The sequence below is a fragment of the Marmota marmota genome, unplaced genomic scaffold (genome assembly GCF_001458135.2).
Source record: "Marmota marmota marmota unplaced genomic scaffold, marMar, whole genome shotgun sequence".
NCBI classification, from domain to species: domain Eukaryota; kingdom Metazoa; phylum Chordata; class Mammalia; order Rodentia; family Sciuridae; genus Marmota; species Marmota marmota.
In genome coordinates, this window is record NW_026000256.1 from 278,671 (window position 1) to 306,076 (window position 27,406).

The window sequence follows — 27,406 nt, forward strand, 5'->3', positions numbered from 1 at the left end:
CCTGCTCCACACCCTTGGCCCTCACCTCCCTGCCAGCCCTCATTGTAGGTCTCCCACTGGATATCCCCAGGGTGGAGGTGGTAAAGACCAGAGGTGACTGATGTAGGGAGCACCCACACACACAGCCACATCCTCAGCCCTGCCTCTCTCCTCCCTCCAGGGGAGCTCTTCTTTGACATCGACAGTGGGAGGAATGCACCTCTGCACTCCCCGCCCTCAGAGCACTACACCATTATCTTTAACACCTTCGTCATGATGCAGCTCTTCAATGAGATCAATGCCCGCAAGATCCACGGCGAAAGGAACGTCTTTGATGGCATCTTCAGCAACCCCATCTTCTGCACCATTGTCCTGGGTACCTTTGGAATTCAGGTAGAAGGGGCAGCTCCACATTTATTCTGTGCTGCTTTTGAGGGGTGGGAATAGAGGGCTTCAAGGCCCTAGGACTCCCCTGGTCCTGGCCTTCCTGCCTCCAGTCACAAAACCAGTCTGGACCATCTTGGTTTTCCTCTTACCCATACCTTACTGTGCCAGAGAGGGGTTTAGTGGACCTGAATCAGAACCGACTTTTCTCACCTATGGCAGAAGTAGCCTTCCCTGACTCCCTTCCAGTCTACCATTCCTATTTCTGACATCTAATTCCTTGGTTTGAGGCTACTGGAACTCCAGAAGGTTCTTTTGGAGATGCCAGCTGTGCCCAAAGTTGATGTACTGAACTTTACCTGCCACTGTGCAATGGACAAGTTGGACATCTCAGGTCCCCAGCAGGGGCTGAATGTTCTAAAATACACTGTCTTCAAGGAAAACTTGAGCTACAGTAAGGCTCACAAATTGGAAGATGGTTGCCATCAAAAGATAATTATCTTTTATTCATAATTATTCATTGCTCACAGATCCCAAGCAGAAGGCATGCCACACTACAGAGGCCACACCACAGAGGCCACACAGAAGTGTCAGTCAGAAGGCAGAGAGAGAGAGAGAGAGAGCCATGGACAAAGACCTTTATTGTGGCTTCTCCAAGACAGAATGGGCAAAACAAGATCCACAGGCTTAGGAGTGGCTGGTGTGAATCATTTTAGCCCATTCTGGGGCATGGGGGCTGTCTGGGTTGTCAGACACTGCCCTGGGAGGGAGTTCAGGAATGGGCTCTGGATTGGTTGGTTTGTACTTCTTGAAGAGCTTGCCCCTGGGAATAGGAGCTCTCTGAGGTGGAGAGGGAAAGGGAGACAGGAAGCCAAATCAAAGTAACCTTCATGTTATGGGTTACCCAGCCCAAGGGCGTCTGGCATGTGCATGTGGACTAGGTATTAAAGCATCAGTTCATGAAAGCTGGAAATGCGGTCGGCGCAGCTGAGCCTCATCCAGAAGCTGGAGTCAGTGGGTACATAGCCCCCAGAGAGGATGTGGGGGTGGTATGTAAAGCTTCATGCTGGCCCATCATGTAATCCTTGGCCCTGTAGTCAACCAGTCTGTGAATTCACCTTCACACATTTGTTGAGGCAAAAAGGTAGGGAAAGAGCCCCAGCAAAGGAAAGTAAGGCCCTCTCCCAGGGTGCAGCTGGTCTGCCTGCAGGAGTCAACAGTCCTCTGACTCTGACCAGGATGGCCTGGCTCTCAAGAAAGGCCATCCTGGTAGGCAAGACAGGTCAAGGGCTGGGGTAGATGAAGGGCAGCTGGGATATGTACCAGTGGTCCACTGATGTTGGACCCACCCCTTCCCATCCCCCTTCTGCAGATTGTCATCGTCCAGTTTGGCGGGAAGCCCTTCAGCTGCTCCCCTCTGTCTACAGAGCAGTGGCTCTGGTGCCTGTTTGTTGGTGTTGGGGAGCTGGTCTGGGGACAGGTGAGTGTCTTCCTAGTCAGCTTTCTCACTCTTCCATTTGGCTCTGCTGATGGCACCAGTGATGCCAGCAGTCCAGGCTGGCCTAGGGTCCCACCGACCCAACTACCTGCTCCAGAGCCTCAGAGCTTGTGCCTGGGAAAGTACTTGCATGACATGTTCATGTGGGGAGCTCAGCACAGTAGGCTCAGGCCTGTGACATACCATGACTAAGAGGCAAGGCCTCAAGTGATGGCATCAGCAGCAAAGGATCATGGCTGGGATGTCCCAGGGCCCAGGAAACAACCCATTGTTCCACTTTCTGTGATAGTAACCAAAAATTGCCCCTTAAGCCTGGGTGACTTGGGAGCTGGGGCATAGCTTGGTGGTAGAGTGCTTTCCTAGCATGCATAAAGCACCGGGTTCCATCCCCAGAAAACACACACACACACACAAAATTAACTGGGTGGCTTGGAAAATGCCACATATTTGAAATTAAACAATACCCTAATAAATAATCTGCAGGGCAAAGAGAAGTTCTTGAGAAAACTTAGGAAGCATTTTGATCTGGGGGAAAATGTGAGAACCACACAGTGATTAGATCAGGAAGCCTCAGCCTGGGTGGCAAGAGTGAGCTCCTCCTGCCATGGATGCACAAGAGATCTCAAAAAGCATTTCTCTGGAGTTCCGGAACACTGGCACAGGAAGCTGAGTGCAGGATCCACCTCTCTCTGTGTCTTAGTCAGCTCAGGCCGCCATAACAGAATATCAAACAGACAGCTTAAATTACAGATGTTTATCTTCTCATAGCTCTGGGGGATGAAAGTCCAAGATCAAGGTTCCAGCCAATTTTGTTTCCAGTGAGGGTCTTTTCCTAGCTTGTGGCCAGCTGCTTTCTCACTGCATGCTCACAGGGCCAAGAGAAAAAGCTGGAGCTCTTTGGTATCATTTAATTTAATCTCCTTCCTCCAAGTATCATGTACTTGCGGAGGGGGGGCGGTGGCTAGGGATTCAACATATGAAGTTGGGGGACACAGTTTAGTCCATAGTACTCTGGATTTTGTTTCTTGATCCATTGGCATCACCCCAAGCCAGTCAGAGGGGCTCCTGCAGTTGCTGCAGAGGCCAGACTCTGTTGGTACCTGGCATTAGTCCTCAGGGATGGCCTGCCCAATTCCTCCATCTTGTTTTTGGAATTCTCTTTCCATCTGCCACTGCACCTCTCTTCCCAGTCACACTTGGGCTTGGTCATCCTATGGAGTCCCTTGGCTTCCTACAGCCTGGATTCCATAGAGCCTAGATTCCACAGCGCCAGGACAGTGCCAGCACCTTCTTGATCTTTGAGCTCCCAGTTCCTGACACAGTGTCTGCTCTAGGCCTTTCCTAGGATAGGTGGCACCAGCCTGAAGCTTTGTCCCATAAGGCTATGTACCACTCTTTTTGTTCTTAACTGTTTTCAATGACCAAAAAAAAAAAACATGTTAAAACCAATGGAAAGGATGAAAAGATCATCAAGTCCCCTCTCAGCCATGTTTAACAAAGTTCAGACACACAAGATGAACAGAGTAATCCACCGTTCTCTGCCCAGACAGGGAAACAAAGCCAAGCCTTCCCTTCAGCCCTCCCTGGCTCTTCCTCCTCTTGCCCTTGCCAGTTGTCACCTCTCCCTCCCTGGATGGACCCTGATCTTGGCCCTTTTGTAGACTGAGCTTCCTCAGGAGATGCTGTCTCCAGGAGAGCCCAGATGTGAGCTTCCACGTGTCACTCCTTGGAAGTAGTATAATCAGCCACCATGAGGGACAGCACGTGTGGGGTATTGTCAGCTAGGAAGCTCAGCTCTGGTATCCAGGGTTTTTCTTTGGGGTCTATCACATGGGCCTCACTCTCCAGCCCCTCTGTGGCTCAAGGTCCCCACTGTAAATTAAAACGTTTGCATAGACTAGTGGGAAGCCAAGGCCTCCATGTGCCACACTTCTTTCAGGCAGGATGCTCCAGGCTTCGAGATCCCTCCCAGGACCCATCTTTACTCACAGCAGTCTGCAGATAGGCTTCTCTGACTACTCCTGGCCCTTTGGCGGGGACTCGATGGAGGAGTTGTCTGCCTGCAGGGAGGGGCAGTTTAGGAAACAAGGGTCTGCAGGCCCGGGGGTGGGGGGGGGTGGCCTGAGACACCAGACCTCAGCCTATGTTGGTGGGAGGTGGAGCCTCTGGTCTCTTGCTGACTCCAGCAGAACCTGCTCTCATGGCCACCTCTGCTTGTTGTCTGTCCCTCGACTGTGGCCTCCACAGGTCATCGCCACCATCCCCACCAGCCAGCTCAAGTGCCTGAAGGAAGCTGGACATGGGCCTGGGAAAGATGAGATGACCGATGAGGAGCTGGCCGAGGGGGAAGAGGAGATAGACCATGCTGAGCGGGAACTGCGCAGGGGCCAGATCCTCTGGTTCCGGGGCCTCAACCGGATCCAGACGCAGGTAAGCCGCCGTTTCTCTTGGCTCCTGTGGCTCTTCTCCCTTGAGAGGTTAGAAAGCAAGCAAGAAGTAGAGTGAGCAAGTGGCCTGAGACCAATGGGGAAGCCACTAGGTCTTGCCCCCAAGCACACAGAGGCAGTTGCTAGGCTCCCCTTTACCATCCTAGGTGTGCTCATCACTGGCTGGGGCACTCAGATTGCCTCTCCCTGACACCTCCCTCAATGCCCAGGTGACCCCCCCATAGTGGTGCAGGTGCCAGCTAAAAGTGTGTGCTGGTGATCAGTGGCTGTGTCTCAGAGGAACCATCTGCTTTACTTGGCGGTGGCTGTCCCAGGTTGTGGACAAGTTGCTACTGTGCAAATGCTCCTAGGTCAGGGCTGGTCAAGGCCAACACCATCAACTATAGCCCCTCTGAAGTCAGATGGGCACAACTGCAGTAGCCACTTAGGAAGGCTTCACAAGAGCCTGAGGGCTGAAACTACCCTGCTCTCTGTCTCTGTCTCTTCTTGGCCAGCCTTCCTGCCAGAATATTCCCTACTCACGCACGGCCTCTCCACACAGTTCCCTTGCACACTCATGATCATACTGCATGCCACTCCCCAGAAACAGTTCTCCCCATGCTCTGCAAGGTCTCCTTCTGGATGCATTGTTACTGTTTCTCTGTCACCCTCTGGGATGCTGTTTGCCCTGCTGGCCCTGACACAGCTTGCTGTCCTATCTGTTCCTTGTTCTCTGTCAGCAATACACCTCCGGCTCAGCCTTGTACTGCCCCAGCCTTTCCATCCCACCAGGTCAGCCAGCCCCTGTCACACTGCAGCCTACTGGTCCAGCCTGACCCCTGTAAATTCTCCATGGCCCACCCCTCCCCTGCAAGCCTCCAAATAGCTCACCATCTCTTCCTCATGCAAGGCCCTGTCCACCTTGTCTCAGGTGAGAGTCCTACTGCCTCTAACATAGGCCCAGTTGCTTCTTCTCCTTGGAGTCCTACCCAGGACCACCCAGCTAATTCCCTCTTGGGGGTCTATTTGGGCAACTTCTTGGGGAACGAACTGAAGCCAAACCCCTCCTCGACAGTGTCTGCCTTCAACTTGTCTGTCAAACATGGTCAAGGGCTCATCCCCCATCTGTCTTTGGTGCCCTAGGTCTGGTATTCCCTCCCAGCACACATGGCTGCTCTCGTACAACCCTCAGTGGTCTGATGATGGGGCCCAGCCTGGCCACACACTTCCAGTCTCCCACCTGCTCCATTGGCTTTGCTCAGCTCAGCCCCTCTGGCATTACTCTCTGCACTGCAGCCTGCAGAACCTCTCTCTGTTGTCCTGAGTATAAAGTCCAGAAGGCCCCTGAGCATGGCCTTCAAGCCCCTGTCTTTTGGCATTTCCCTCCTCCTCTCCATGCCCCATGAGTCTGTTTGTCTTGCCAACATACATCCTCTCCTTCCCCGTGCCGCTGTGCATCCCTGCTTGCTGCTGCACCCCACCCCGCATTCTTCCATCTTCATGCTGCAAAAGCCAGCTCAGAGGCCACCCAAGCCTTGCGAAGCTTCCTCACATTCTATCTCCCACCACTTCAGACCATCCATGCAACCAACCCAGAGCACTAGTCTAGGTACATCCAAATGCCCTAGAGAACTTTCCAGAGCTAGATTCCCCAAACCCACCCCTATGTAATAGGATTCTGCAGGGCTCAGTGAGGTGGCACCAAAGAAGTCCATGTTGAAGGAGTTCCCCAAGGGCCTGAGAGGCTTCTCCAGCTGGAACCTACCCCAGCTTGGCCAGGAAAGGACTTCTAGCTCTGCATCTGGTAGTGTCACCTCAGCCCAGAAGAAGGGGAGCAGCCATTGGAGCCATGGCCTGAGTCTCCTCTCCCAAATGGGAATGCTAATGCCTCAAGCACAGTGCCTGAGACAGGCCAGGAATGCAGCACAGATAGTTTTTTCTTATTCCTTGCAATGTAGATTTATGTGCTAAATTTAAAACATACCAAATGTTAGAAAACAGCCCTCACATCCTCTCCAGTGCCCGTGTGGCCACTCAACTGTGCCATCTAGGAGACTGTGGTTATGAGTTCTCAGAACACCCTGCCCTGTTCTGGCCCAGGCAGGCTCTTGTCTGTCATACTTAAGTTCCAATGCAGATTGCAGAGCTGGCCTGAGCTAGGGAGGGGTACAGCAGGACCTGGCTCCTCATTGGCTCATTTCCCTGCTGTTAGCTTTTCTACCAGCTGAGACAGCAGCCCTGCCCCCATATGAGGTGTCAGTGGTAGCCTGGCCACCTCTGTGTGTGTGTTGTATCTTTGTGTGCTTGTGGGTTCCTGGACCTGCCACTGCCACCTGGTTACCAGCAGTGGGTCCCATCACTTGGAGTCTTGGCAGTCCATGCCATTCTGACTAAATGGTTGTCTGTGCCCATATAGATGCTTTACAAGTGAGGAAATGGGGCCCCAAGGGAAGAACCTGGCCCAAGGTCACTGATTGAGAGCCAGGTCTGACCAGGGCCCAGGCCTCTTGTGCCTTCCCCCCCCAACACACTTTATTCCGTTTAATAAAGTCACTCTCATTCCTCCATGAGCTCTTGACACCTGTGGCTTTTCGGTTTGGCTTTGTCATGTCAAATTCACCATGCCTCTAAAGAATGCTTATTTCAGCTCAGTTGTTTAAGAACATCTCTTAAATACGTGCTTGAAAAACAGAAATAAAGCCTGGGAGAGGCCCCACAGATTATGTGTAAACCCCAAACCAAGAAAAAGAGTTTCTAGGCAGCCAACCCCAGATTTCTGGATTTTGTGAACCACAGAATTGTTCCCCAGGTTTCAGAGGCCTGCACAACTTTTTCTGTTGCTAAGTAACCTGCTACCTGCTCTCACACCTGTTTCATACTAACATATCAATATACCAGATGGTAGAGTGTCATTGCAGAATAAAAGGAAGTCCTTCAAATCCAGAGCATGGAGCTTTTTGAATGTTCATGATATGATCTTTTTTTTTTTGCATTCCATTATAAAACAATGAGAAGCAGTAGCAACAACTAAGCCTTGTTCCTGGCCTGGTGCTTGGGCTTCCCGTGGTAGTGGTGGGGTGATGATGGCAGTATCTTCAATGATGCGGTTATCCTTTGAGGACACCGTATGGAGCCAGGAAAGGCCAATGTGAATTTGAGAAAGAAGGGCATGTTTCCTGTCCCTCTTCACTTTTGCTTCAGAAACAGTCCTCTCTTGGGAGAGACCTGTCTCTATAGCCTAGAAACATTTAAATCTGAGAGGAGACCCCCACAAGAGATCCTGACGCCATCGCATTGATCATCTGCCTTCCATGTGCTGATTCACTGCGCGGTGCCACACACCATGCGCGTAGTACACGTTCCTCACAGCTGCAGTCACAGTTCTGAGTTTCCCTTTCTCCCGAGGGAGCCAGCAGGTTGTGCTGTGTGAAAGGGGCTCTGGGTAGGTGGAGTCGAGTGGTGATGAGTCTTTTCCGCAGTGCGTCCAAGGTTGAAATGGCATCCATCTGCATTTTGGTTGGGGAATTCTGAACACTCAAGCTGCCTTCTTCTGAGAAGCCCTGGCCCGAGTCAGATGCTCAGTGAAATCTGGTGGCCACTAATGGCCACTGCATAGCCTCTGCAGGGATTGAGGGTGGGCAGCTCCCTTTCATTGGCCTAGAGCAGGTAGCAAGGGTGCTTTGGGCTCCAGAAATGCATGCTGGCTTTGCTGCTCATGTCATCCGGTAAACTACATGGTACTTTCCAGAAATCAGATCCACCCTCCAAGGCCAAAGATTCTCCCCAGTGAGGTCATTCCCAAACAGGTGGCCATGACTGTGCTAGGCTTCTGGTCTCCCAGAGTCTGGGCATGTGGTCTTCCAGTGGGGGGACACTTGATGTGGCCAATCAGCTGAAGTCCCTTGCACTGCTTATGTCTGATCCACCCCAAGCCCCAACTCAATAAATAAAAGTCCCAGGCAAAGACAGGGTTGGAGGTCATCCTGTGGGGTTTTTCCACATTGCTCTCCTATAGGTCTCACTTTCCACAGACCCACTTCCCTTTCAACTTCTAGGAAGCTTCAGGGTGGAGACAAAGTAGAAGCCATGCCATCTTTACTTCCCAATCCTCCTATCCTAGGAGGCTGTGGGTCTGTGGGAATTGAGTCATGACAAGACCAAGTGTGTGCTTTGGGAAATGCCTTCCTCCTCCGTCTAAATCCATTCTTCTGCTTGAGGGTGCCAGTTACCTGGTTGAGCTGCAGAAGCTAGGGTGATGCCCCCACCCAGTGGAGAGGCCTCTTCCTAATGGGAGCATGTCATGTCCCTCAGGTGTGTTGGGGCGGAAAGAAAGGTTGAGAACTGCCGAAGTAGGATAACAAAGTATTGGCAGACACAGGTACTGACTGATGAGTGGCTTGCAATGAGCATATCGTGATCGCAAATGACTACTTCCAAAATGTTTGCAGTGTGCCCTATCTGTAACCCGTCCCTCCTAATCTGATGACCACTAATCATTTGCCCAGCAAACCCTCTCTTTGTCATGGCCTGGTCAAAAGCATCAGCAGCTCCCAGTGAGTGGGGCTGACCTAGCTGAGGCTTTGCTGTCACGATATGTCCCCAGTGTGGCCCCTGTCCTCGCCCAGCCCCACCCCCTGCGGTAGCCTGGACCGCAGTACAAGCCAACCTTTATTTCGTTTTCTCTCCCACAGATGGAGGTAGTGAGTACCTTCAAGAGAAGCGGGTCATTTCAGGGTGCTGTGCGCCGGCGGTCTTCGGTCCTCAGCCAGCTCCATGACGTAACCAATCTTTCTACCCCTACTCACGTAACTCTCTCTGCCGCCAAGCCCACCAGCGCTGCTGGCAGTGAGTCTTGACTTCCCTTTTCTCTCATAAATGGCATCTCGGGGGAAGATAAAGCCTCCCCAACTCTGCCTTCTCTTTTTTCCAGTCTTGCACTTCTGCTCACCGTGGCTTTTCCGTTCCTTCTTTACTGCCCTGTCCAGTCCTTCCCGCCAGGCGGTGTGTCTCTCCAAAGCCATATTCTCTTATGAAATGTGCCGAAGCCATGGCACTGCCGGGCCTTCCGTCCTTTGCTTTGTTTGATTTTTTGGTTTGTGTTTAGTGCTCCTTCTGCCTATTGGTTTTCTTTTCTTGACCTTATCTGTATGTGCCGATGGTTCTTCAAGAACTTGGGCCTCTTCCAGTAGTGTCTGACACCAGGCTGGGGCCTGGCTCCATGTTCTGTGGGGAGTTTCAGGGAAGTATGTGTCTCAGGGCCAACCTCCTGGGGCTGGTGTAGGAGGTAAGTGCCGCCATGTGGCACCATTTGCAGCAGAAGAACCCAGCCCACCTCCTGGTGGACTAAAGCAGTCATGCCCATCATTCTCCTGGAGGTGGCTTCCAAAGAATGCCACTATCGCCTGTCCCCAGGCAGGCTCAATGGTGGTGATGTGCTCCTTTGTAGGTGGCACCTGCCCTGTGTGGCCAGACCCAAGCCAACAGACATTAGAGGTGTTTGGAGAACTGGAGCTCAGAGGCCAGGAAGACACGGAGGGAACCACATTTCCATTGTTCCCAAAGCACCTTTGCTCTCTCCAAACAGGCCCCAGGAGTGGAAGGTCTTAACCCACTGGTCCATGCTTGCTCCTCCTTCCTCCAAGAAGCCAGGAGAAATCAATTCCCTTCGGTACATTTCAGTGAAAAGGTCCATTGTGTTGCTCACATTTTAGAGAACCCAGGGGCCATCTACCAAGTAGGTAGAAACTTCCATAATCACTCACATTTTTTACAAAGACAAAGGAAAGGCCACTAGACTGCTGAACCTGCCACCCTGGTTCACCCAACAGGAGAGACCACGGGAACCACGTGAGGTTCCCCATTCCCACCCAGGCAGCCTGCTATTTGTAACAAACTCAGGAGATTTCAAAACCAAACAGTAAACCTTCAAACTATGATCCCACAGCCCCTGACGGGATGGTTGAATGCTACCTCTTCCTTGCCTTCCAGGGAAGCCCCGCAGCTCCCTTGCAGACGCGAGTCCTTAACTATGCCTTTTTCTCATCACAGACTCTTCGAGTTTCTTTTTGCTTGATTTCTTTCTTTTCTTTTTTTTAGGAACCCGTGAGAGGTCCCCGGTGGGGGGCACCCTCCTCTTGCTTAAGCTGTCCTTTAGGGCCACCCTGGGGAACAGTACAGGCGTGCGTGTACACACACCCCTTCTCCAAACCACAGGCCACATACCCCTCCAGCTTGTTGATACACCCACTGGACCACCCACCTGGGTCAAAGATATTGGCTGAAGCCCATCACCCTTGAGTTGGAAAGCAGCCAGTGCTCCTGGCACACACAGACAGGGGCCCCAAAGGGCCTCACCTCCACCCCACCAGGGAGGCCATCAGCAGTCTCTGCCAAGTCAGTTAAGGACAGAAATGATGTGTGGTCTCCCAAGCACACTTTGACCAGGGCCCAGGTGGGCAACTGCACCTTCCTTCCTGGGATGTGAGGGGCAAAGGTGGGTGCAAGCGTCCCCAAAGGACACATGTAGATCTGCCCTGTCCTTTCCTTCCCATTAACTTCCTACATATTTTCCTTTGCCTTCTCTGCATTTCCTGTCTGTCTGTCCATCTGCCCACATGTCGACTTGGGGGGGAAGGCAGCTGGCAGAGCCCTACTCCACAGGGCCCTCACACATTCTCCACAGCTCTGGCCTTGTCCCAACCCAGGGCCAGCCCAGTCTCTGTGGACCCCCTCACCCACCTCCAGTCTCTGGAGTGAGGTATGCTGTCTCTTCCCGTCCTCTGAATTCCTCCCACTTCCTCCCTGGGGGCAGCCTCTCTCTCTCTTCTTCCTTGGCTCCCAGCACCTTGCTTCTTTCCTTTCTTCCATGAACATCTGTCCCCCTCCTTCCCATCTCTGGAGCCCAGAAGTGCCCGGTAAGTACAGTGGGAGAGATGCCACCCTCCCGCTGTTCACAAGCTATTCCGGGGGGGACCCAAGCAGTGGCAGCAAGGGTTGGGTGGCAGGGCCTTCCAAGGAGGGTATTGGTATGAAGAAACAGGGGTCCCAAAGTCCCAACTGACAAAGGCTGGCCTAGAAATCTCAGCCCCATTGAGCAGCAGCACCTCAAAAAGGACTGTGAAGGAAGATGCTGGCTCAGACACCTGGTAACTCCAAGGGGGAAGCTTTTGGAAGCTACTGACTAAAACCACTTCCTGCCATCATCACCTGTGGCAGACTGGTTTAGAACTCAGAACCTAACCCCCATCCTGACTTACAAGGACCCCAGGAAATCACTGAGCCCAGCACCTTCATCTTACAAATCAGGAGAAGGCAGGTGCCCGCAAGGGCCAGGACCTACTCAGGGTCCCTTAGGCTGCCAGGCCTGGTAGAGAGGGGACTAGCCCCAGCCCCCCTTCTGTCCTTAGAACTTTCCAGAGGACCAGAGCTGCTCAGAAGGAAAGCAGGGTGAAGGCCATGACAGAGCTCCCCTAGACAAGAGGCAGCATTGTACAAGGTGTTATGGTCACAGGCTCAAAGTTTCCATAAGTCACACAGTTTCCTAAGGAAAACCATGGCTGCATACATGAGGAATTCCTACCCGCTTCACATGCTCCAGGCAGGTCTTCCTTTTAGCCCCGCAAGGAGTCAGGACTGTGCCTGCAGCTCTCAGAGCACTGGAGGGGCCTGAAGTTCAAAGTCCTTCCCACTAAGGACCCTCAGGCTCTCCTAGGAGAGGGGACACACCCTGTGCCCTCAGGGCCAATGAAAGAAGTGGCCAGAGGATGTCCTCCAAACCAGAGGGTAACCGGGATCTGGGGGCTTAGTGCACCTCCCCACCCTTTCTAGCCTCCCACACCACATGAATGCACACGCCTCTGCTGCTTCTGCAGGCAGCAGTCCCCACTCAAAGGATTGTCCAAACACACCACTGTCACATCGTATTACAAATGATGTGATCTGCTGACTCCTAGCTATGACCTGTGACTCCTAGCTCCAGCGTAGCTTCTGTAGCTTCCTCCCAGCTGACAGCCACTCCTCCTCCCAGCCCAAGGTGGAGTGTGGAGTGTCTTTCCCTCCACTGCTGCCACCTCATTTCACATTACCTGGGCCATGACCCTGAGACCAGCTCATTGGGGTGGCTTAGGAATTTAGGGGGCTGTGAAATCCTGTTCCCAGTTGGGGTATCAGTCCCACCTCCAACTGTGCACTCACAAGCTAATGCAGTGGGAAGCCCAGCATCTCTTTCCCAATTGGTGTCAATATCCCCAAAGTGTGGCTGGAGATGGTATATTGAAGTAAACCCAGGGCACTGTAATCTGCCTTCTGGTACGAACAGGTGGCTGTGGGATCTTTGGGACAGCAAAGCCAGGTCCTGGTACCAACAAAGCCTCTCTGTGGGCTCTGTAGCCAAGCATCCTTTTGTCTTTGTTTTCAATGGCAACAAGCAGACACATCTCGGCCTCCCTGCAGCCACATCCAAAGTCTGTTCTGTAGCACCTCACGCTGAGGGTCCTCCCATTCCTACTGATAGCCAAGCCCATCCCATCCTTCCTGCAGCAATGCTGGGCCTCTATACTCGAACTTTCACTATTGTAGTAGTTCAGGAGTTGGCTCCTGACTTGGTCCAGCAAAGGGACAGGGCTGGTCAGTGGGTTTGGTCCCATGTAGACAGAGAAGCTTACTCTGGGCATTTAGTTATGATTTGCCAAGTGGAAACAGATCACATCAATTGCTTTATTTTTCTTTTGCAACATGAAAACCCTTTTTTCCCTTTGGGTCAAACTGGGCTAGATAAGCTGCCACTGCTTCACTTGGACATACTTCTCCAGAACCCATGGAAGCATGTTCATCTCACGCTCATAGTCCCATGGTGGAAGGAACTGGCAAAGAAAAAATAGTCTTGCTTTCTGGAATTTATTGTCAGGAAGTTAACTGATGTTAAGCCAAATCTCCCCACTTGGGTTTCTGTGAATAGTATATTGAAATTTTTTCTTAGCTATCTGACATTGTGCATACTGCCTCCACAGTGGGAAATAATCAGGCCCCCAATGGGATCCTTTCCCTGCCCCACGTCTCTCTGGAACCCTAGGCCCTACCACAGTGGAACAACCCTGCAGGCAATTCCTAAAGCACACACCAGAACCAACCTAGGAAAAACCCTGGAAGCCCTCATGAGCTCATGAGATGTTTTTTTGAGGCCTTGCAGCTGGATGCAGCTGGTAAAAGAGGCAAGGGCTTCCTTCCAGTTCCTCATAGTCTGACTACCTGAAAAGCCTGGGCTCAACTGTTGATTTCAGGAGCACAAGCCTGGGATTTCATGGTCCTGGTCCTATGTGTGCATAGGAAGGGAGGCAGTTTTCACAAAACTCACCAGCAACATACAGAAAGCCATATCTTTAGTTTCTGGTGTGATCCCTTGGTGAAATGGCCAACTTTGGAGTTTGCATTTTCGTTTTCCTGATTCAAGCACACAACCCCTCCACAGGGAAGAAAGGGACCTTCCCCTTGCTGTTGCTGTTCCCCCAACACAGAGAAGTGAGGCCAAAGCTCACCTTTTCTAAATTTCCAGGCTTTCTGAGTTTGGCTTCTCATTTCCCAGATGGCAAGGCAGCTGGCAAGTCCTTGCTTTCCAACGAGGTTCTGGACTAATGGTTGGTACAGCAGTAGAAAGGCAGGGGAGGAGTTCAGACAGAAAAATCTGAGCTCCATGAGCCTTAGAGGCTGACACCAAGCAGCACCCCAGCAGCTCAAGGAATTAGAAGAGGCGAGAAGGCATCAGGCAGTTTCTGTTGTTACTGTCGTCACTGTGGTTCGGAGGCCTTTGCTTTTATTTCTCTTCTTTTCTTTTCTTTTCCTTCTTTTCAATGGGGTGGGCATTGCCTCAGTCCCTTGCCTGTCTAGTCCCTTGCTTTCTCTGCTTCTGCATCCCTGCTCCACCGCACCCACCCCCACATCACAAACCCCTGCTCTTGAAGGCCTAAGCAAGTTGTGCCCTAAGTGGGGTGCCTCCACACTGATCATCCACCAATGGGATTGCATGCTTCCCTTCTGCTGCAGCTGGGGGGGGGGCTGTGGGGGGTTTGGTCTGCAGCATCACAGCCTGGGTAAGGCTCACCTCATTCATCCAGGTCAGCTGCCCACCAAGCTCCACAAGCCCTGTTGTCTAAGGCACACAGAGGCACTGGAGTCTCCTCTGGGCAGCAAATAACAAACAGCTGAGTGCAGATGATCACAAGCCTCAGAAGGAAAGAGCAGAGAGGAGAGGCATGAGAAGTCCTCTTCTGGGTCCCAGGTCATCTGGGACAGCCTCTGCGAGAACAGTTATTTCAGCTGGGTTCTGTCTGGAGGAAGAACAGTCTAGGGCAGGAGTCACAAATCAGCAGGGGTAGGGGCTTCTGCTGGGGTGCTCTGGAGCAGCTCCAACTAGCTAGTTATGGCAAAGTGTGGGAACAGCCTCAGGTAGGGGGAGCCAGGGGCCAGTGGGGTGAGTCCCAGACATTGTGCACCTGCTCACTGAGCCCCTGCTGGGTGCAGGCACTTTGCTGGGTGCTGGGGCCATCACAGAAGGCCACAAATCCCTGCTCCCAGGGGACTTATGCTCCAGTGGAAGGAGACAGGAGAGACAATGTGGGGGGGCATGTTTGAAGGGGGAATGGGCAAGGGAGCAAGGGAAGCCAAAGTGGGTGCAGGGGTGCTGAGGAGGCAGGAGGGGCGTCCTGAGTCTTACTGAGGAAGAGCCTTCCTGGCAGAAGGAAGAGTCAGTGCAAAGACCCTAAGGAAGGAATGTGCTGGAAGCTGAAGGGCATAAAGGGTAACAGAAAAAGCTAGTCTGAGGCAGGGCTGGGGCAGGACTTCTCTCCTTCCTCTGCAGGAGACACAGCTTTGGGAGGCTTTGCATTGATGGAAGCTTCCATTGGAAAGGATTTCTCAGACTGCTATGCTGATGATAGACTGTGGGGGTCAAGGGTGGCAGCAGGGAGATGAGGGAGGGGATCCCACAACCGCCAGTGTGTACCTGGTGTGGTGGTGGCTGCAGCAGTAGTGGAGGGGTGTGAAGTTGCATTCTGGATGTCATTTGGAGGGAGCAGTAGAATTGGTGAGGGCTGGGCCTGGAGCTTTGGGGTCAATTAAGTTTGAGACTTGGCTTAAATATCCATGTCTGAAGCTGCGGAGAAAACAGTGATTGGCAGACAGATGGATGGGAGGCCACAAGGGGATGACAGGGAATGGTCAGGGGAAGGGGGCTGGCAAACAGGCTGGAAAGGAGCTGAGGGGAGGAGCATCATTGAGTACCCTGCTGTGTGGGGGACTGCTGGGGCATGGGAGGAAATAAAGTATCAACCTTCTCAGGGCTACTGGCCATAACTGGGCATGGAAAAATGGGGCAGCAACTGGAAGGGACTGCAGGAATGAGAGGGAACAAGTGACCTAGACAAGGGCAACAGAGTTGGCAAGAGTGACAGCCCACCTTACCCCTCTCTGCATTCCCAGAAGCCTCAGCCCTGACCCTAGGACTCATCTTTCCTGGAGTCTGTTTTATTTCTTTTCTTTAAAGGTTATCCTGTAGAAAAATGGACTTTGGGGAGTAGATGACTGTGGGATGAATTCTCCACTCAAAGTGAAGACCCAGGCCTGACCTATCACCTTCTAGAATGTTTGGAGTCAAGTGGGGAGTGACAGGATTTGACTCACTAGCCAGAGAGCGCCTGAAAATGCCATCTGCAAAAGAGATAGTGCAGGTGTCCATAGGGTCATCACACCTTAGTTGGAGCCATGAGACAGGCGCTGAGGAAAGATCAATCCCCAGGTAGACAAGGTCTCTGACCACGGGGCTTGTGAGTCCCCAGGGGCCTTGGAACCCCAGGTGGGACATGGAGGCTGCTGAGACGGTGGGGTGGGGATCAAGGTGCCTCCAAGCTTTGGCAGGAAGAGGGCAAGGAGCAATGGGGTAGAGATGAGACAGGAGACATCCAAGGGGAGGCACCAAGGAGCCTGTCAGGGTGTCAAAGTCTGGCAATCTGGATGAATGTCCCTGCTGCAGGTATACAAGTGGACATGGTACAGATGGCATTGATGGTGTCCAGATGGTCTGACAGGCTGTAGACAGCACTACCAGCCTTGAAGATGGCAAGGTTCCTTTGGGAGGAATAGAGATAAGCTAGGGAAAATGCAGGAAGCCAGGCAAGAACCTAAGAAGAAGCCAGTGCAAGCCAAGGTATAGGGGTAAAGCTTGGGCCATGCCTTTGCCAGGAACACTGAATTCCATGCCAAGTGGAGGAAGTCTGGGGCTGTGGGCTGTCCATGAGCACCTGAGTGCAAGCCCAGTCTCCAAGAGGGGCCTGTCTTAGAAACATTCATTAGTTTTCACTAAAACAATTTCCCAGGAATTGCTTGCACCCTCCAGCTTAGGGTTACCTAAGAACACCAGCATAAAACCAATAAAAAGCCATTTTTAGTAGCCCCAGATTTGAGTGCAGGGAAAAGAGGACCTGGACAAAAAGTGACTCACCATCAGCTGTAAGACTCATGATGACTTGAGCCTGCTTCGAACACAACAGCAGAATGTTAGAGCACGGTGGCCCTCTCATTCCGGGATAGATCTCTTGTTCACACCTGTGCTCCCCAAGTGTTGGCTGAGAAAGTACTCCACTGGGCTGTGGTAGTAGGAAGCAAACATGGCAGATTACTCCCAAGAGGAGCACCCTAGACAATCTTTTAGGGCCAGAGCAGCCATCGCTATAGAAGCGGAAGCAGCAGGCAAGGACTGTCCTATGGCCTTGGCCGCCCTTTGTGGGGGAGGGCTTTGGAGTTCAGCCAGGTGCAATGAGACCTGTGGATAGGTTTGAGCAGGGGCCTGGCCTGATCATATGACCCAGATCCAAATAAGGCCTCCTGCTCAGCAAGGAAAAGGGTGTTGCCAAGATCATGGGTGCATTGCTGGTGAACTTACTAAGCACATCCCCAGGATCAAGGGCACCAGTGTTCAGCTTTTTCTCTTTTCTGTGACTTAATAGGTGTGGCTGGCAGCTGGAGAAGGTAATGTCCTGAGCATCAACACTCCAGTCCTGCACCAGAAATCCTAACTAACAAGAAAATATCTAAATTGGCTATAAAAAGTAAATTATAATCTTTTTATTAACAATGTCAAATGGGCCTCAATTTCTGTGATACCCCTATTTCAGAAACCAGTCTGGGATAAAGACCTGAGAGAGAATGGCTGACCATCTGCAATCTGGCAGATGTGGCTTCACCAAGTCCAGAGAAAATCCTCACTGGATTTCAACAGGGAGTTAGAAAACTCCCGTTTTATGGAACATTTTGGCTTCATTTTTTTTTTTTTTTTTTTTTTTTTGCACTGCCCAGACTCCAAGGTCTGCCTCCTTTAAACTGATTTAGGAGCTCTGTGCTTGCCCTGGCTGAGCTATAGGCCCCAAGGTCCAGACTCTGGGGGCTGAAAGGGACTCATTGTAGTCAGGGTGATTCATTGTCTAAACTAGGGTCTGGCCAACTGTTCAGAGAGTAAATATATTTAGCTTTTGGGGCCAGGTCTCTGTTGCAACTACACAACCCTGCTCTTGTAGCTTGACAGAAGCCGTGGACAGAACATAGATGAATGCCCATGGCCACTTGCCAATAAAAACTTATTTATAACCCTAGCAGAGCGCTGGGGTTAACCCTCTGACTGTAGTTTGCTGACACCTTATCTAAAGCAAGAAAACCAAATTCTAGGACCTTGAACTTGGAAATGACATTAAGAACTCATAATATGTCCACTCCCTCACATAGGAAGGAGCTAACTGGGGCCAGGCAGACCCCAGTGTCCTACCTAGCAGGACAGCACTCTTTCCACTGCCCCCATAGAAGGGCGGCTGGACTGGCTTTGCTTATGTTGGCTTGTGCAAGGCCTGACAGAAGCCTACCTATCAACTTCTGGCTTCTAGAAGCTGGAGGGAGACCAGCCTGGGAATCCAGCAAGGGATCAAAGACAGGCAGTGGTCCTGTGGCTCATAAAACTGATGAGACTTGAGTCCATGTGTAAGTAAAGATAGAGAAGTCAGAAGAGGGAGAAGCTAATTGTCAGAGCAGAGTCCTGCAGGAGATGCAAGGGGCCAGAGGACACATGAGCTTTGCTGAGGGCTGAGGGCTCCAGTGGCTGACTATGACAAAGTCCAAGGATGTCTGCATGGAAGAGTGAGGAGGAGGAAGAGGGCGGAGTGTGAGAGAGGTTGGAGGGGAAGGTGGCAGTAGATTGCAAAGGACTGCTGGTGGTCCCAAGCATGCAATCAAACCCAGATACATCTAGCTGCTGCATGGAGCTGTGAAGAGATCACAAGGACCTCTGTAGTAGATGGGGCAGCCTGGACAGGGGCGGGTGATGTATTGCAAATCAAAAGTGTGGCCATTTTCACTCTTGGCCCCAGATTGGGGACTGACAGTCTCTCAGGCCTGGGGCTCTGATGAGGGGCCTATGCCACAGTCCCTGGTTCTAGTCAGATGGGCCCCAGCTCTGTGGCCAGGGTGGGGAGATATGGACAGAGGAGCAGGGAGAGGCCAAAGCTCTGGGGAACCCTAGGACAGAAAAGGGAGCAGTAGAGGATGTGGGGCCAGAACAGCTGGTAAGGTAAAAGAAGGTCAACAGGAACAGTGTTGGGGAAGTTTCCAGAAACAAACAGGAGGTCAGCTGTGTTGAGTGTCCCTGAGGGATCAATTAAGATTAAGATACAGAAGTGGCTGCTGGACTTAGCAGTAGGGATTGTGGTAACCAGATGTGACTGGGCATGGTGGGTCTTGGCTGCAGCCACAGGAGCCATGGTGATGGAGGTGAGGGAAGCTTATGAGGGAGAACCATTCCAGAAAGGCCAGCAAAGCACATAGGCTGGGACCTCTCTCTTATCAGAAAGTATTTAATTCTTTCAGGTAAGACACAGTAGAGAGCCCACTCTCCAGAAGTCTCCCTTTTAAAAATCATTCTTTACTACCAAATTGAAATTCAGACTGGACAGACCCCAGGAGCCACCTAAACTAGTCCTGCTCCTAGGTCAAGAGCAAAGTGTTCTAGAACATCTGCCCAGGTCAGCCATGTTTCCTGCATGGAGATCACTTAAGACCAAGGCCCAGACCTGCAAGCCCTTTCCACGATGCTAGCCCATTCCGTGTCAGCCCCCCCATGGATGAACATTTATCATGCGATGACCCCCAGCCATTGATGTGGGCAGAACTTGGCAGTACCAGCCAGCCATTAATTGTTTCCTTTCCTTTCCCCCCTCCCTGCTCCCACCTCTGCCTTTCCCTCCACCTCCCACTCCAGATCCGGGTGGTGAAAGCCTTCCGTAGCTCACTCTATGAAGGCCTGGAGAAACCGGAATCCAAGAGCTCCATCCACAACTTCATGGCAACGCCCGAGTTTCTGATCAATGACTACACCCACAACATCCCGCTCATCGATGACACAGATGTGGACGAGAACGAGGAGCGCCTGCGAGCACCCCCACCCCCGGCCCCCAACCAGAACAACAACGCCATAGACAGCGGCATCTACCTGGCCACGCATGTCACCAAGTCAGCTACCTCTTCAGCATTCTCTTCCAGGCCCGGGAGCCCGCTCCACAGTGTGGAGACGTCCCTCTAACCAGAACTTCTCTCAGCACATGCACACTTGGACTCACATGCAGTCACACGCACTCACGCACACACACGGGGGGCGGGGGGAGCCCACACACCTGCCAAAGAGGGAAACGACTAAGGTGGCTGAAGAATATTCTTGTAAGAAGCCAAATCCATCCAGTAAGGTGCAGTCCATCAGGCCTTCCATCTGGGAGAGAGGAAGAGGAGGAGGAGGGAGTAGATGGGCAAGTGGAGGAGGAGGGGGGAGGTTCTTCACCCAGATGGGAAGAAGGAGAAAGGAGAGAGCAAGAACAGCTGTGCTCCCCAGTTTTTTTCTACCAATCCTTTTTTAAAGAACACTACAATTTCACCATGTGTTCGCCATTTTGGCTGTGAGGTGGGGGCAGGGGCTGGTTTGGGTTTATTGGGAGCTTCATTGCACCCACTAGCAAGCAATCAGATCTGCATACCTGCACCAAAAAAGGCCAGCATTCTGCAGGGTCAGGAAGGGTGCCACTGCCCAGACAGGCCACCGGAGGGAGCCGCCTGCAAGTGTACCTGCAACTGCAAAGCGACTCATCCTGAGTACACTAGAACCATCTGCAGTCCCTGTGTGTGCATGTGCATACATATATGTGTATGTGTGTCTATATGCATATACATATATATGACAAGATGCATATCTAAAGAATAAGGAACTATTGGCATGATATTTCCATTCCTCTTATTAGGCGTTTTCCTTTTGAAATTTCATTACTGAATGTAGCAAGTTTTTTTTCAGGGAACTAGGCTGCAAGAATATGTTCTCAGTTAATATCTTTTCTTCCCTAACTCCTGGCCCCTCAGGACCCCACCCCCACCCTACTGCTTCTCCTTCATAGCCCTGCCAGTTTCCCAAGGAGGAAGTCTGGGGAGGGATGCTCGAGGCCTGGAGACCTTACAATTGGAACATTTGCACTTTGAGACCCCTGCCTATAGAGGAGAAAAACCTTTCAATGGGATTTTTTATTTAAAAGGAAAATACCAAAGTATTGATGAGAATGGCCCCCCTCCAGTAGGTGGAAGGGGAATTTTTGTTTTGGCTTCCTTTGGTTTTGATTCCAATTCCAAATCCTTCATTCTGGCTGATGGTTTTCTTTGTCTAACTCCTACTTCAAGAGCATGAAGCACTGTGTGTGAGCTATGGGTTCTACAGCCCCTGACCCATCTAACCCAATGGGTGGACCCAGAGTCCTTGGGAGAAGCCCTGGAAGAGCAGAGACTGATCGCCCCCAATACAAGACCAGAGTCCAACAGAAAACAACTGAAGAAGAGGGATCATCAAAACCTAAGAAGCTGGGTTGGAGATATGGCTCAGTGGCAGAGCGCTGGCCTAGCATGACAAGACCCAGCACCAAACCAAACAAAAAAACCCAAGAAGCTGACTTGAGGGAAACCATCCAGACCCCATCGCCCTTGACACCACTGCCTGGGCTCCCACTTTGTGTTTTGGCAAATGCCAGGAAGCACTCACCGGCCCGCCTCAGTGTCTCAGTGTCTGCTGCAGCACGGGTAGTGTCCCCCTGCCAGAGCACTCTCCCAACCCTGGGCTTCTCAGCCAAAAGATAAACATAACCCACAAAGGCATGGATTTGTGTCGCTGCCACTTCCGGCAACATTAGAGAAGCAAAGCCTCTTGGAGCAATGGCATTTTGTCAGTGTTGCTGTCAGTCTCATCATGCCAGTGATTCAACTGGGGCCATAGTGGTTGAACAAGGGGCAGGCAGGGCTGGTCAGCAGGCCAGGAGAGCTGGGCCTGGGGTTCCTGAGATGGGTTCCCCAAGCGTCTCTCCTGGCAAATGCAGGCACCCAGCACACCAAGCCTCGTATTCCTAAAGAGCGATAACCCAAGAGGAAAATGCAGGGAAGGCAGGAGTGAGAGGCTCCTGATGTCTGGGACAGATGTGCCCCTTTCCCATGGAAGGCCAACACCCTCCTGTGCCTCCAGGTTCCAAGTGTGGACACCCACAGTGACACCAGTGAAATGGGCAGCACTTTACCCATGAGGTTCCTTTACCTTCTGAACTCACGGGTGTCACCCATCACAGGGAGGTAACTGGGGTCTCACCACAGACCCCACATAAGCCTACTGCTTAGGGCTCAGCATCTGGGACACAGGTGGAAGCCAAGGGGTGTACAATGAGAATAAATGGAGCTCCCCAGGGAGCTGGGCCTGTCACACCCCCATCCTGTACTGGAAGCCCAGTGGTGGCCTTGCCTTACCTCCCCAGCATCCATGCAAATCCAAAAGAAAACATGCTCTGCCCCAGCATTCACATTAATGCCATGTCACCCCTGAGCAGGAGTAGTCAAATCTCGGGCAAAAGAATTTCAGTTAGAAGAGCAAATCCCACTTTCCAATGCCAGCTGCGGATACCTTAAAGCCATCCCTTTTTTCTAAAGGGCACATTGAGAATGTTACTCATTTGTAAATTGTTCCCTGATGTCCTTGTTCAAACCACCACAACAAAAAAGGGCAACTCAGTTTGTTGAGGGTCTTTGTGTTCTTCAACAAGAAATAAAATTTGAAGCGTTTTGGTTGAAGAAGGTCAGCTGTATACGGCCACACTCATGGGCTTCTTTTCATCCTCTGTTGTAGACACATCGGTAGAGCAAATGGCCACTATATATTAAAAAGCAAACCCTCACTGCTGCTGTGTAAAGTTGCCTGATGTAAATGTTGACTGTGTGGTCCCTCAGTTGCCTTTGCGCTGGGCTGTGGGGTTCAGGAAAGGGGCACTGTGAGCTTGCATCTTTTGCTCTGATTCTTGTACAGTCTTCAGGCTGAGGGAAGCCCCTCTTTCTAAAGCATTATATTATATGGAATGGCTTGGTCAACTGTGTTCAGTTAATAAATATGTTTTACATTTTTATCTGCCTGTTATAAAGATGAACAAAAATATCTTAATGAGGAAGACCACAGATGCATAATAATTTTATGTCTGTAGTGGAATTTTTCCTAATTTAAAGAATAGACCAAAATTTCTGTGTATAAAAAAAATGAAAGGCTCCTACAATCCTGGTCTGGGCAACATGTGTGATTTATTATTTGCTGAATTCTCTCTCGGTGGAAGCAGAGGTATGTTCACACGACTGAGCCAGAGCGGAAGCTGCGGGTGTAGCATCTCTCCCCAGGTATGCTTGCTGTCCTGTGGGGTCCTTGTCAAGAAGCAGCCAGTCCATCTATGGGATGAGAGGTGTTCTACCTGTGGGAGCTTCCAACTGGCTTGACCATCTTGACTTCTTTTCTAGTTCTAGGGATAGAACCCAAGGTCTCACACATGCTGTGTGAGTGCTCTGCCACTGAGCCATACCCCAGCCCTTAAACCATTTTTTAAGCACAAAGGTCAGTGGCTTTGAGCACTTCCATAGTATTGTGTAAACATCCACCATCCATCTCCACACCTGTTCATCTTCCCACACTGAAACCCTCACATCATCAAACAAGTCCCAACTCCTCCTCCCCAGCCTCTAGCACCCACCGTCCTATTGTCTGTCTATGAATTTGGCTGTAAGACTCTCATCTAAAGCCTCTCATGGAAGTAGAATCATACAATATTTGCCCTTTTGTGACTGGCTCATTTCACTGAGCATCATGTTCTCAAGGGTCATCCATGTTGAAGCATGTGTCAGAATTCCCTTCCTTTTCAAGGCTAGATAATAGTCCAATGTATGGACAGACCACATTTTGTTTATCCATTCATGGATGGACACTTAAGTTGCTTCAAGCTTTTGAGTATTATAAATAATGCTGTTGTGGAACTGGGTATACACATTACTCTCCTAGACCTTGCTTTCCATTCTATTTGCAGCAGCTGTGCCATTTTACATTCCCATCAGCAGTGCACAAGGATTCCAGTCATAGACTTCCTCTTTACTCAGAAGCCATGAAAGGAAAGTCCTCATTTCACTCATGCATTTACTCCACATGCCTCATTCCTGCGCTCCTCAACTCCCTCTGAATACCCGTGCACATGGACATCTGTGCTTCATAGTGTTTTCTTTAGGCCAGGAAGAGCCAGGCAGACAATTCTATGACCCACAATTCCAAGTCACCACTGTAGCAACAGTGCTAAGACTCCCTTATCCCATTTCGCTATGTTTCTATTTCCCTGCTCCACACATCTCCGTTTTAGACTTGGCAGCACCAGAGGACACATTTTGCAGGGCATCAGCCAAGAAAAGAGAAAAAATGGCTTCCAAGCTCCCTCCAACCACCAGAATCTGTGTTTCTACAGCAGGCAAAAAGACAAATAGCAGAACACCCTTGTTTTATTGCTATGCAAGTACATATTGAACCATGCAGATAAGAAAGTCTAGATTGGCCAAACTCCATATCAAGACAGCTGGCACCATCTGGATAGACATGCCCCTCCCCAAAGAATTGGGAATTTGTGTCTGACTTCTCTTTCCCACAGGTTTCCATGGGGAAAACTCAGTACTTAGCCAAATGGCTTGGGGCAAGAAAGCACTACTGCAAAGGAGCCCTGAGGGTCTGGGGGAGGGCTGCCTGAAGTGTCTTGGGGCTGCCGTAGCCAATTTCTACAAACTGGGTGGCAAGGAAAAAAAAAACAGAAATTTATCCTGTCACAGTTCTACAGGCCTGATGTCCAAGGTGAAAGTGTTGCCAAGGCCAAGCTCCTTCTGAGGGCTCTCAGGGACAATCTGTTCCAGACCTTTCGCCTAGCTTCTGGTATTGCCAGCAATACTTGGTGTTCCCCGGCTGCTAGAGGCATCATTCCAACCTCTACCTGTGTCTTCATGTGGACTTATCTCTTCTAAGGATACCAGTCCTTGGATTAGTGCCCACCCTAATGACCTCATCTTAATTTCATTACATATGCAAAGACCCTATTTCTAAATAAGGTCAGATTCGTGAATTTCAGGTGTGGGACATGGACAGGTTTTTTGAGGGACACAATTCAGTGAGTCATAGCCAGGAAGGAAGAGATGGGCCAAGTCTCTACCAACACTTGGTTGCCCTCCTCCTCTTTCCACTGGATTTATAGGTCAAGTAAGACTCAGCCATTGATCACTTTACAGTAATTAAGATATACTCTGCAAAAAGAAAACTCCTAGAAGCTTCAGATTCTAGAATATTTTATCTGAATCTCTCATTGCAGGCCTTTTGAAACCCAAAATAGAGGAAATAGAAGGCTGTGCATCTTTAATCTCTGTTATTATTATTATTATTATTATTATTATTATTATTTGCAAAAGCCTTGGTAATAGGAAAAACAAGCAAACAATTACTTTAATTTTACCATGCATAGAAAAAGGCCTCATGTACTAGGCATGGTAGTGCATGCCTGTAAACCCAGCCACTAGGGAGGCCGAGACAGGAAGATAGCAAATTGGAGGCTAGCCTGGGCAACTTAGCAAAACCCTGTCTCAAAAAGAAAGAAAGAAAGAAAAAGGCCTGAACCACACTGTCCCACCAGCACTGACAGACACTAGCTGAATATCATTTCAGGAAAAACAGACAGGCAAAGTGACAAGCACTGAGATAATGTGACCAGTAGCACCAATCAAGGCCAGCATGTCCCCAGAGCAGTATAATGGGCACACAAGCTATGGAAAAGGCATTTTCTTTCTTTCCTTCCTTCTCCCTTCCATCCTTCTTCTTTCTTTCTATACTGGGGATTGAACCCAGGGGCATTCTACCACTGAGCTACACCCCAGCCCTTTGCATTTTTTGAGACAGGGTCTCACTAAGTTGCTGAGGCCAGACTTGAACTTGTGATCCTCCTGCCTCAGCCTCCCAAATTGCTAGGATTACAGGTGTGCACAACCATTCCTGGCTTCTTTTTTAAAATTTTGACACAGGGTCTTACTAAGTTACTTAGGGTCTTGTTAAATTTCTAAGGCTGGCCTTGAACTTGAGATCCTCCTGCCTTAGCCTCCCAAGCTGCTGGGATTACAGATGTCCACTGCCACATCCAGCAATAGGTGGAACAAGCAAATACAATAGGAAACAGATTATTTGCTACAGCCTCAATTTACAGAATGGAAACTGGGAATTTCAGGTGTGGGACATGGTCAGGTTTTTTGAGGGACACAATTCAGTGAGTTCCACAGAGAGAGAGGAACTTGCTAATACTCAATTATTATGAAAGAAAATATGAAGTATTTTGAGGCTGAGCACTCCTGGTGCAGTGTGGTACTCTCAGCTGGGGGTGGGAGGATGCTCCCCAATCTTCCGAGGAGCTTAATTCAACCATCAGCTTCCTCATGATATGCCCTGGGGAAGGACTGAGAAGAGGGGAGAAAGACTGGAACATTAGTAGAGAGAGCTTCCTAGGGGGTCTGGATATGCCCCATCATCCAGCCCTCTCAGTCCACAGGGGAGGGCTAGACCTTCGGAGAGGCTTTTAATTCCTTGGGGTCCCCTCAAGTTTTGGACTCCATCAAGGCAGCCTGGGCCTATACTTTTGATGTGTCTGAAGCCCATTTAAGTCAGCAATAAGCATTGGCCAAGAGCAGTGCACCATCAATGGACAGGCAAGGTGCTTGGCAAATAGAAGGCAGAAAGGACAGTCTGCAGCCCTGGTCTATCCTTGAAGGTTTGCCACCTGGGCTGTCCTCCTCCCCTTAGTGCTCAGAACCCCTGCCCTGAGCCCTGGGTCTAGGTTACTGCCGCTACCTTCCAGGGGCTCCAGTCACACTGGACAGTTGCAGAAATTACACAGTGGAAAAACGGTATTCTAGGGACAGCAGAGCCCAGAGGAAGTACCACCAGACCCGTCTGGAGCAACCTCTCATCCAAGTCTAAAGACTGAGGAAAAACAAAAAATACATGAAGGCAAAGGGCAGGGGCAATAAAGGAAGCCAACTGCAAAGAGCCCGGCATCTTAAGAAGCCAGGGTGCAATGAGAAAAGGAGAGATGGGGATGAGGATGCAACTTTGGAGGTCACTGTCCAGGACACCTGGCCAGAGTCCTGGGCAGCCAGCAGAGGCAGTGGGTTTCAGTGTGCACACCTCCTCTCCCCTTTTCTGGCTCACCTGAAAAGCTGCCTGTGCGTCCCAAACAAGTCAATGGTACATCTCTAAATTGGTGGCAGATGGATCTTCTTCCATTCTGACAGAAGTACAGGACTCCTGTCAGGCTCATCATTGTTAGCACACCCAGAAGGAAAGTTAGAGGCCTCACCCTCTCCACATGCCTCTTGAGGCTCTCTCAGCACAAGGCTTGGTGACAAAGGAGGCTACATTTGTATCTGGAAGAATCCAGAAAGGCTGCCTCAAAAGCCTGTGTGGTGAGCAACTACACTGTGCCCCAAAGCACTCAGGAGAGTTGTTCCTTAGCAATTTCCTCTTCTACACTAAAAGATGGGCAAGGAGTTTCGCCTGCTTTCTTAGCTGAGACGGTACACAGCAGCTGCTCGATAAACATCGTAGCATGACCACTTGGTCTCAAACAGATGCCAGGTCAGCCCACTGGGGAGGGCTGTGACATTTGCTCAGCTTCCTTACCCTGGGGACAGATAACATGGT

General features: G+C 50.7%; 1 protein-coding gene across 7 annotated transcripts in view; it reads left to right on the forward strand.

Annotated features, from left to right (window-relative positions):
• The window catches only part of Atp2b3 (ATPase plasma membrane Ca2+ transporting 3), a 51,138-nt gene extending 28,205 nt beyond the window's left edge, over positions 1-22,933 (forward strand). For 2 of the 7 annotated variants that reach the window (XM_048796760.1, XM_048796761.1), the window contains 5 exons: positions 161-372; positions 1,736-1,843; positions 4,109-4,291; positions 8,979-9,065; positions 19,577-22,933. In XM_048796760.1, coding sequence (XP_048652717.1) covers positions 161-372; positions 1,736-1,843; positions 4,109-4,291; positions 8,979-9,065; positions 19,577-19,897 — 911 coding nt within the window. In that variant the 3' untranslated portion in view covers positions 19,898-22,933. Of the gene's footprint in view, positions 1-160; positions 373-1,735; positions 1,844-4,108; positions 4,292-8,598; positions 8,666-8,978; positions 9,133-19,576 lie in introns of those variants that run through there. The other 5 variants (XM_048796762.1, XM_048796763.1, XM_048796764.1 and 2 more) reach the window with 4 other exon arrangements.
• The last annotated feature ends 4,473 nt before the right edge of the window (positions 22,934-27,406 follow it).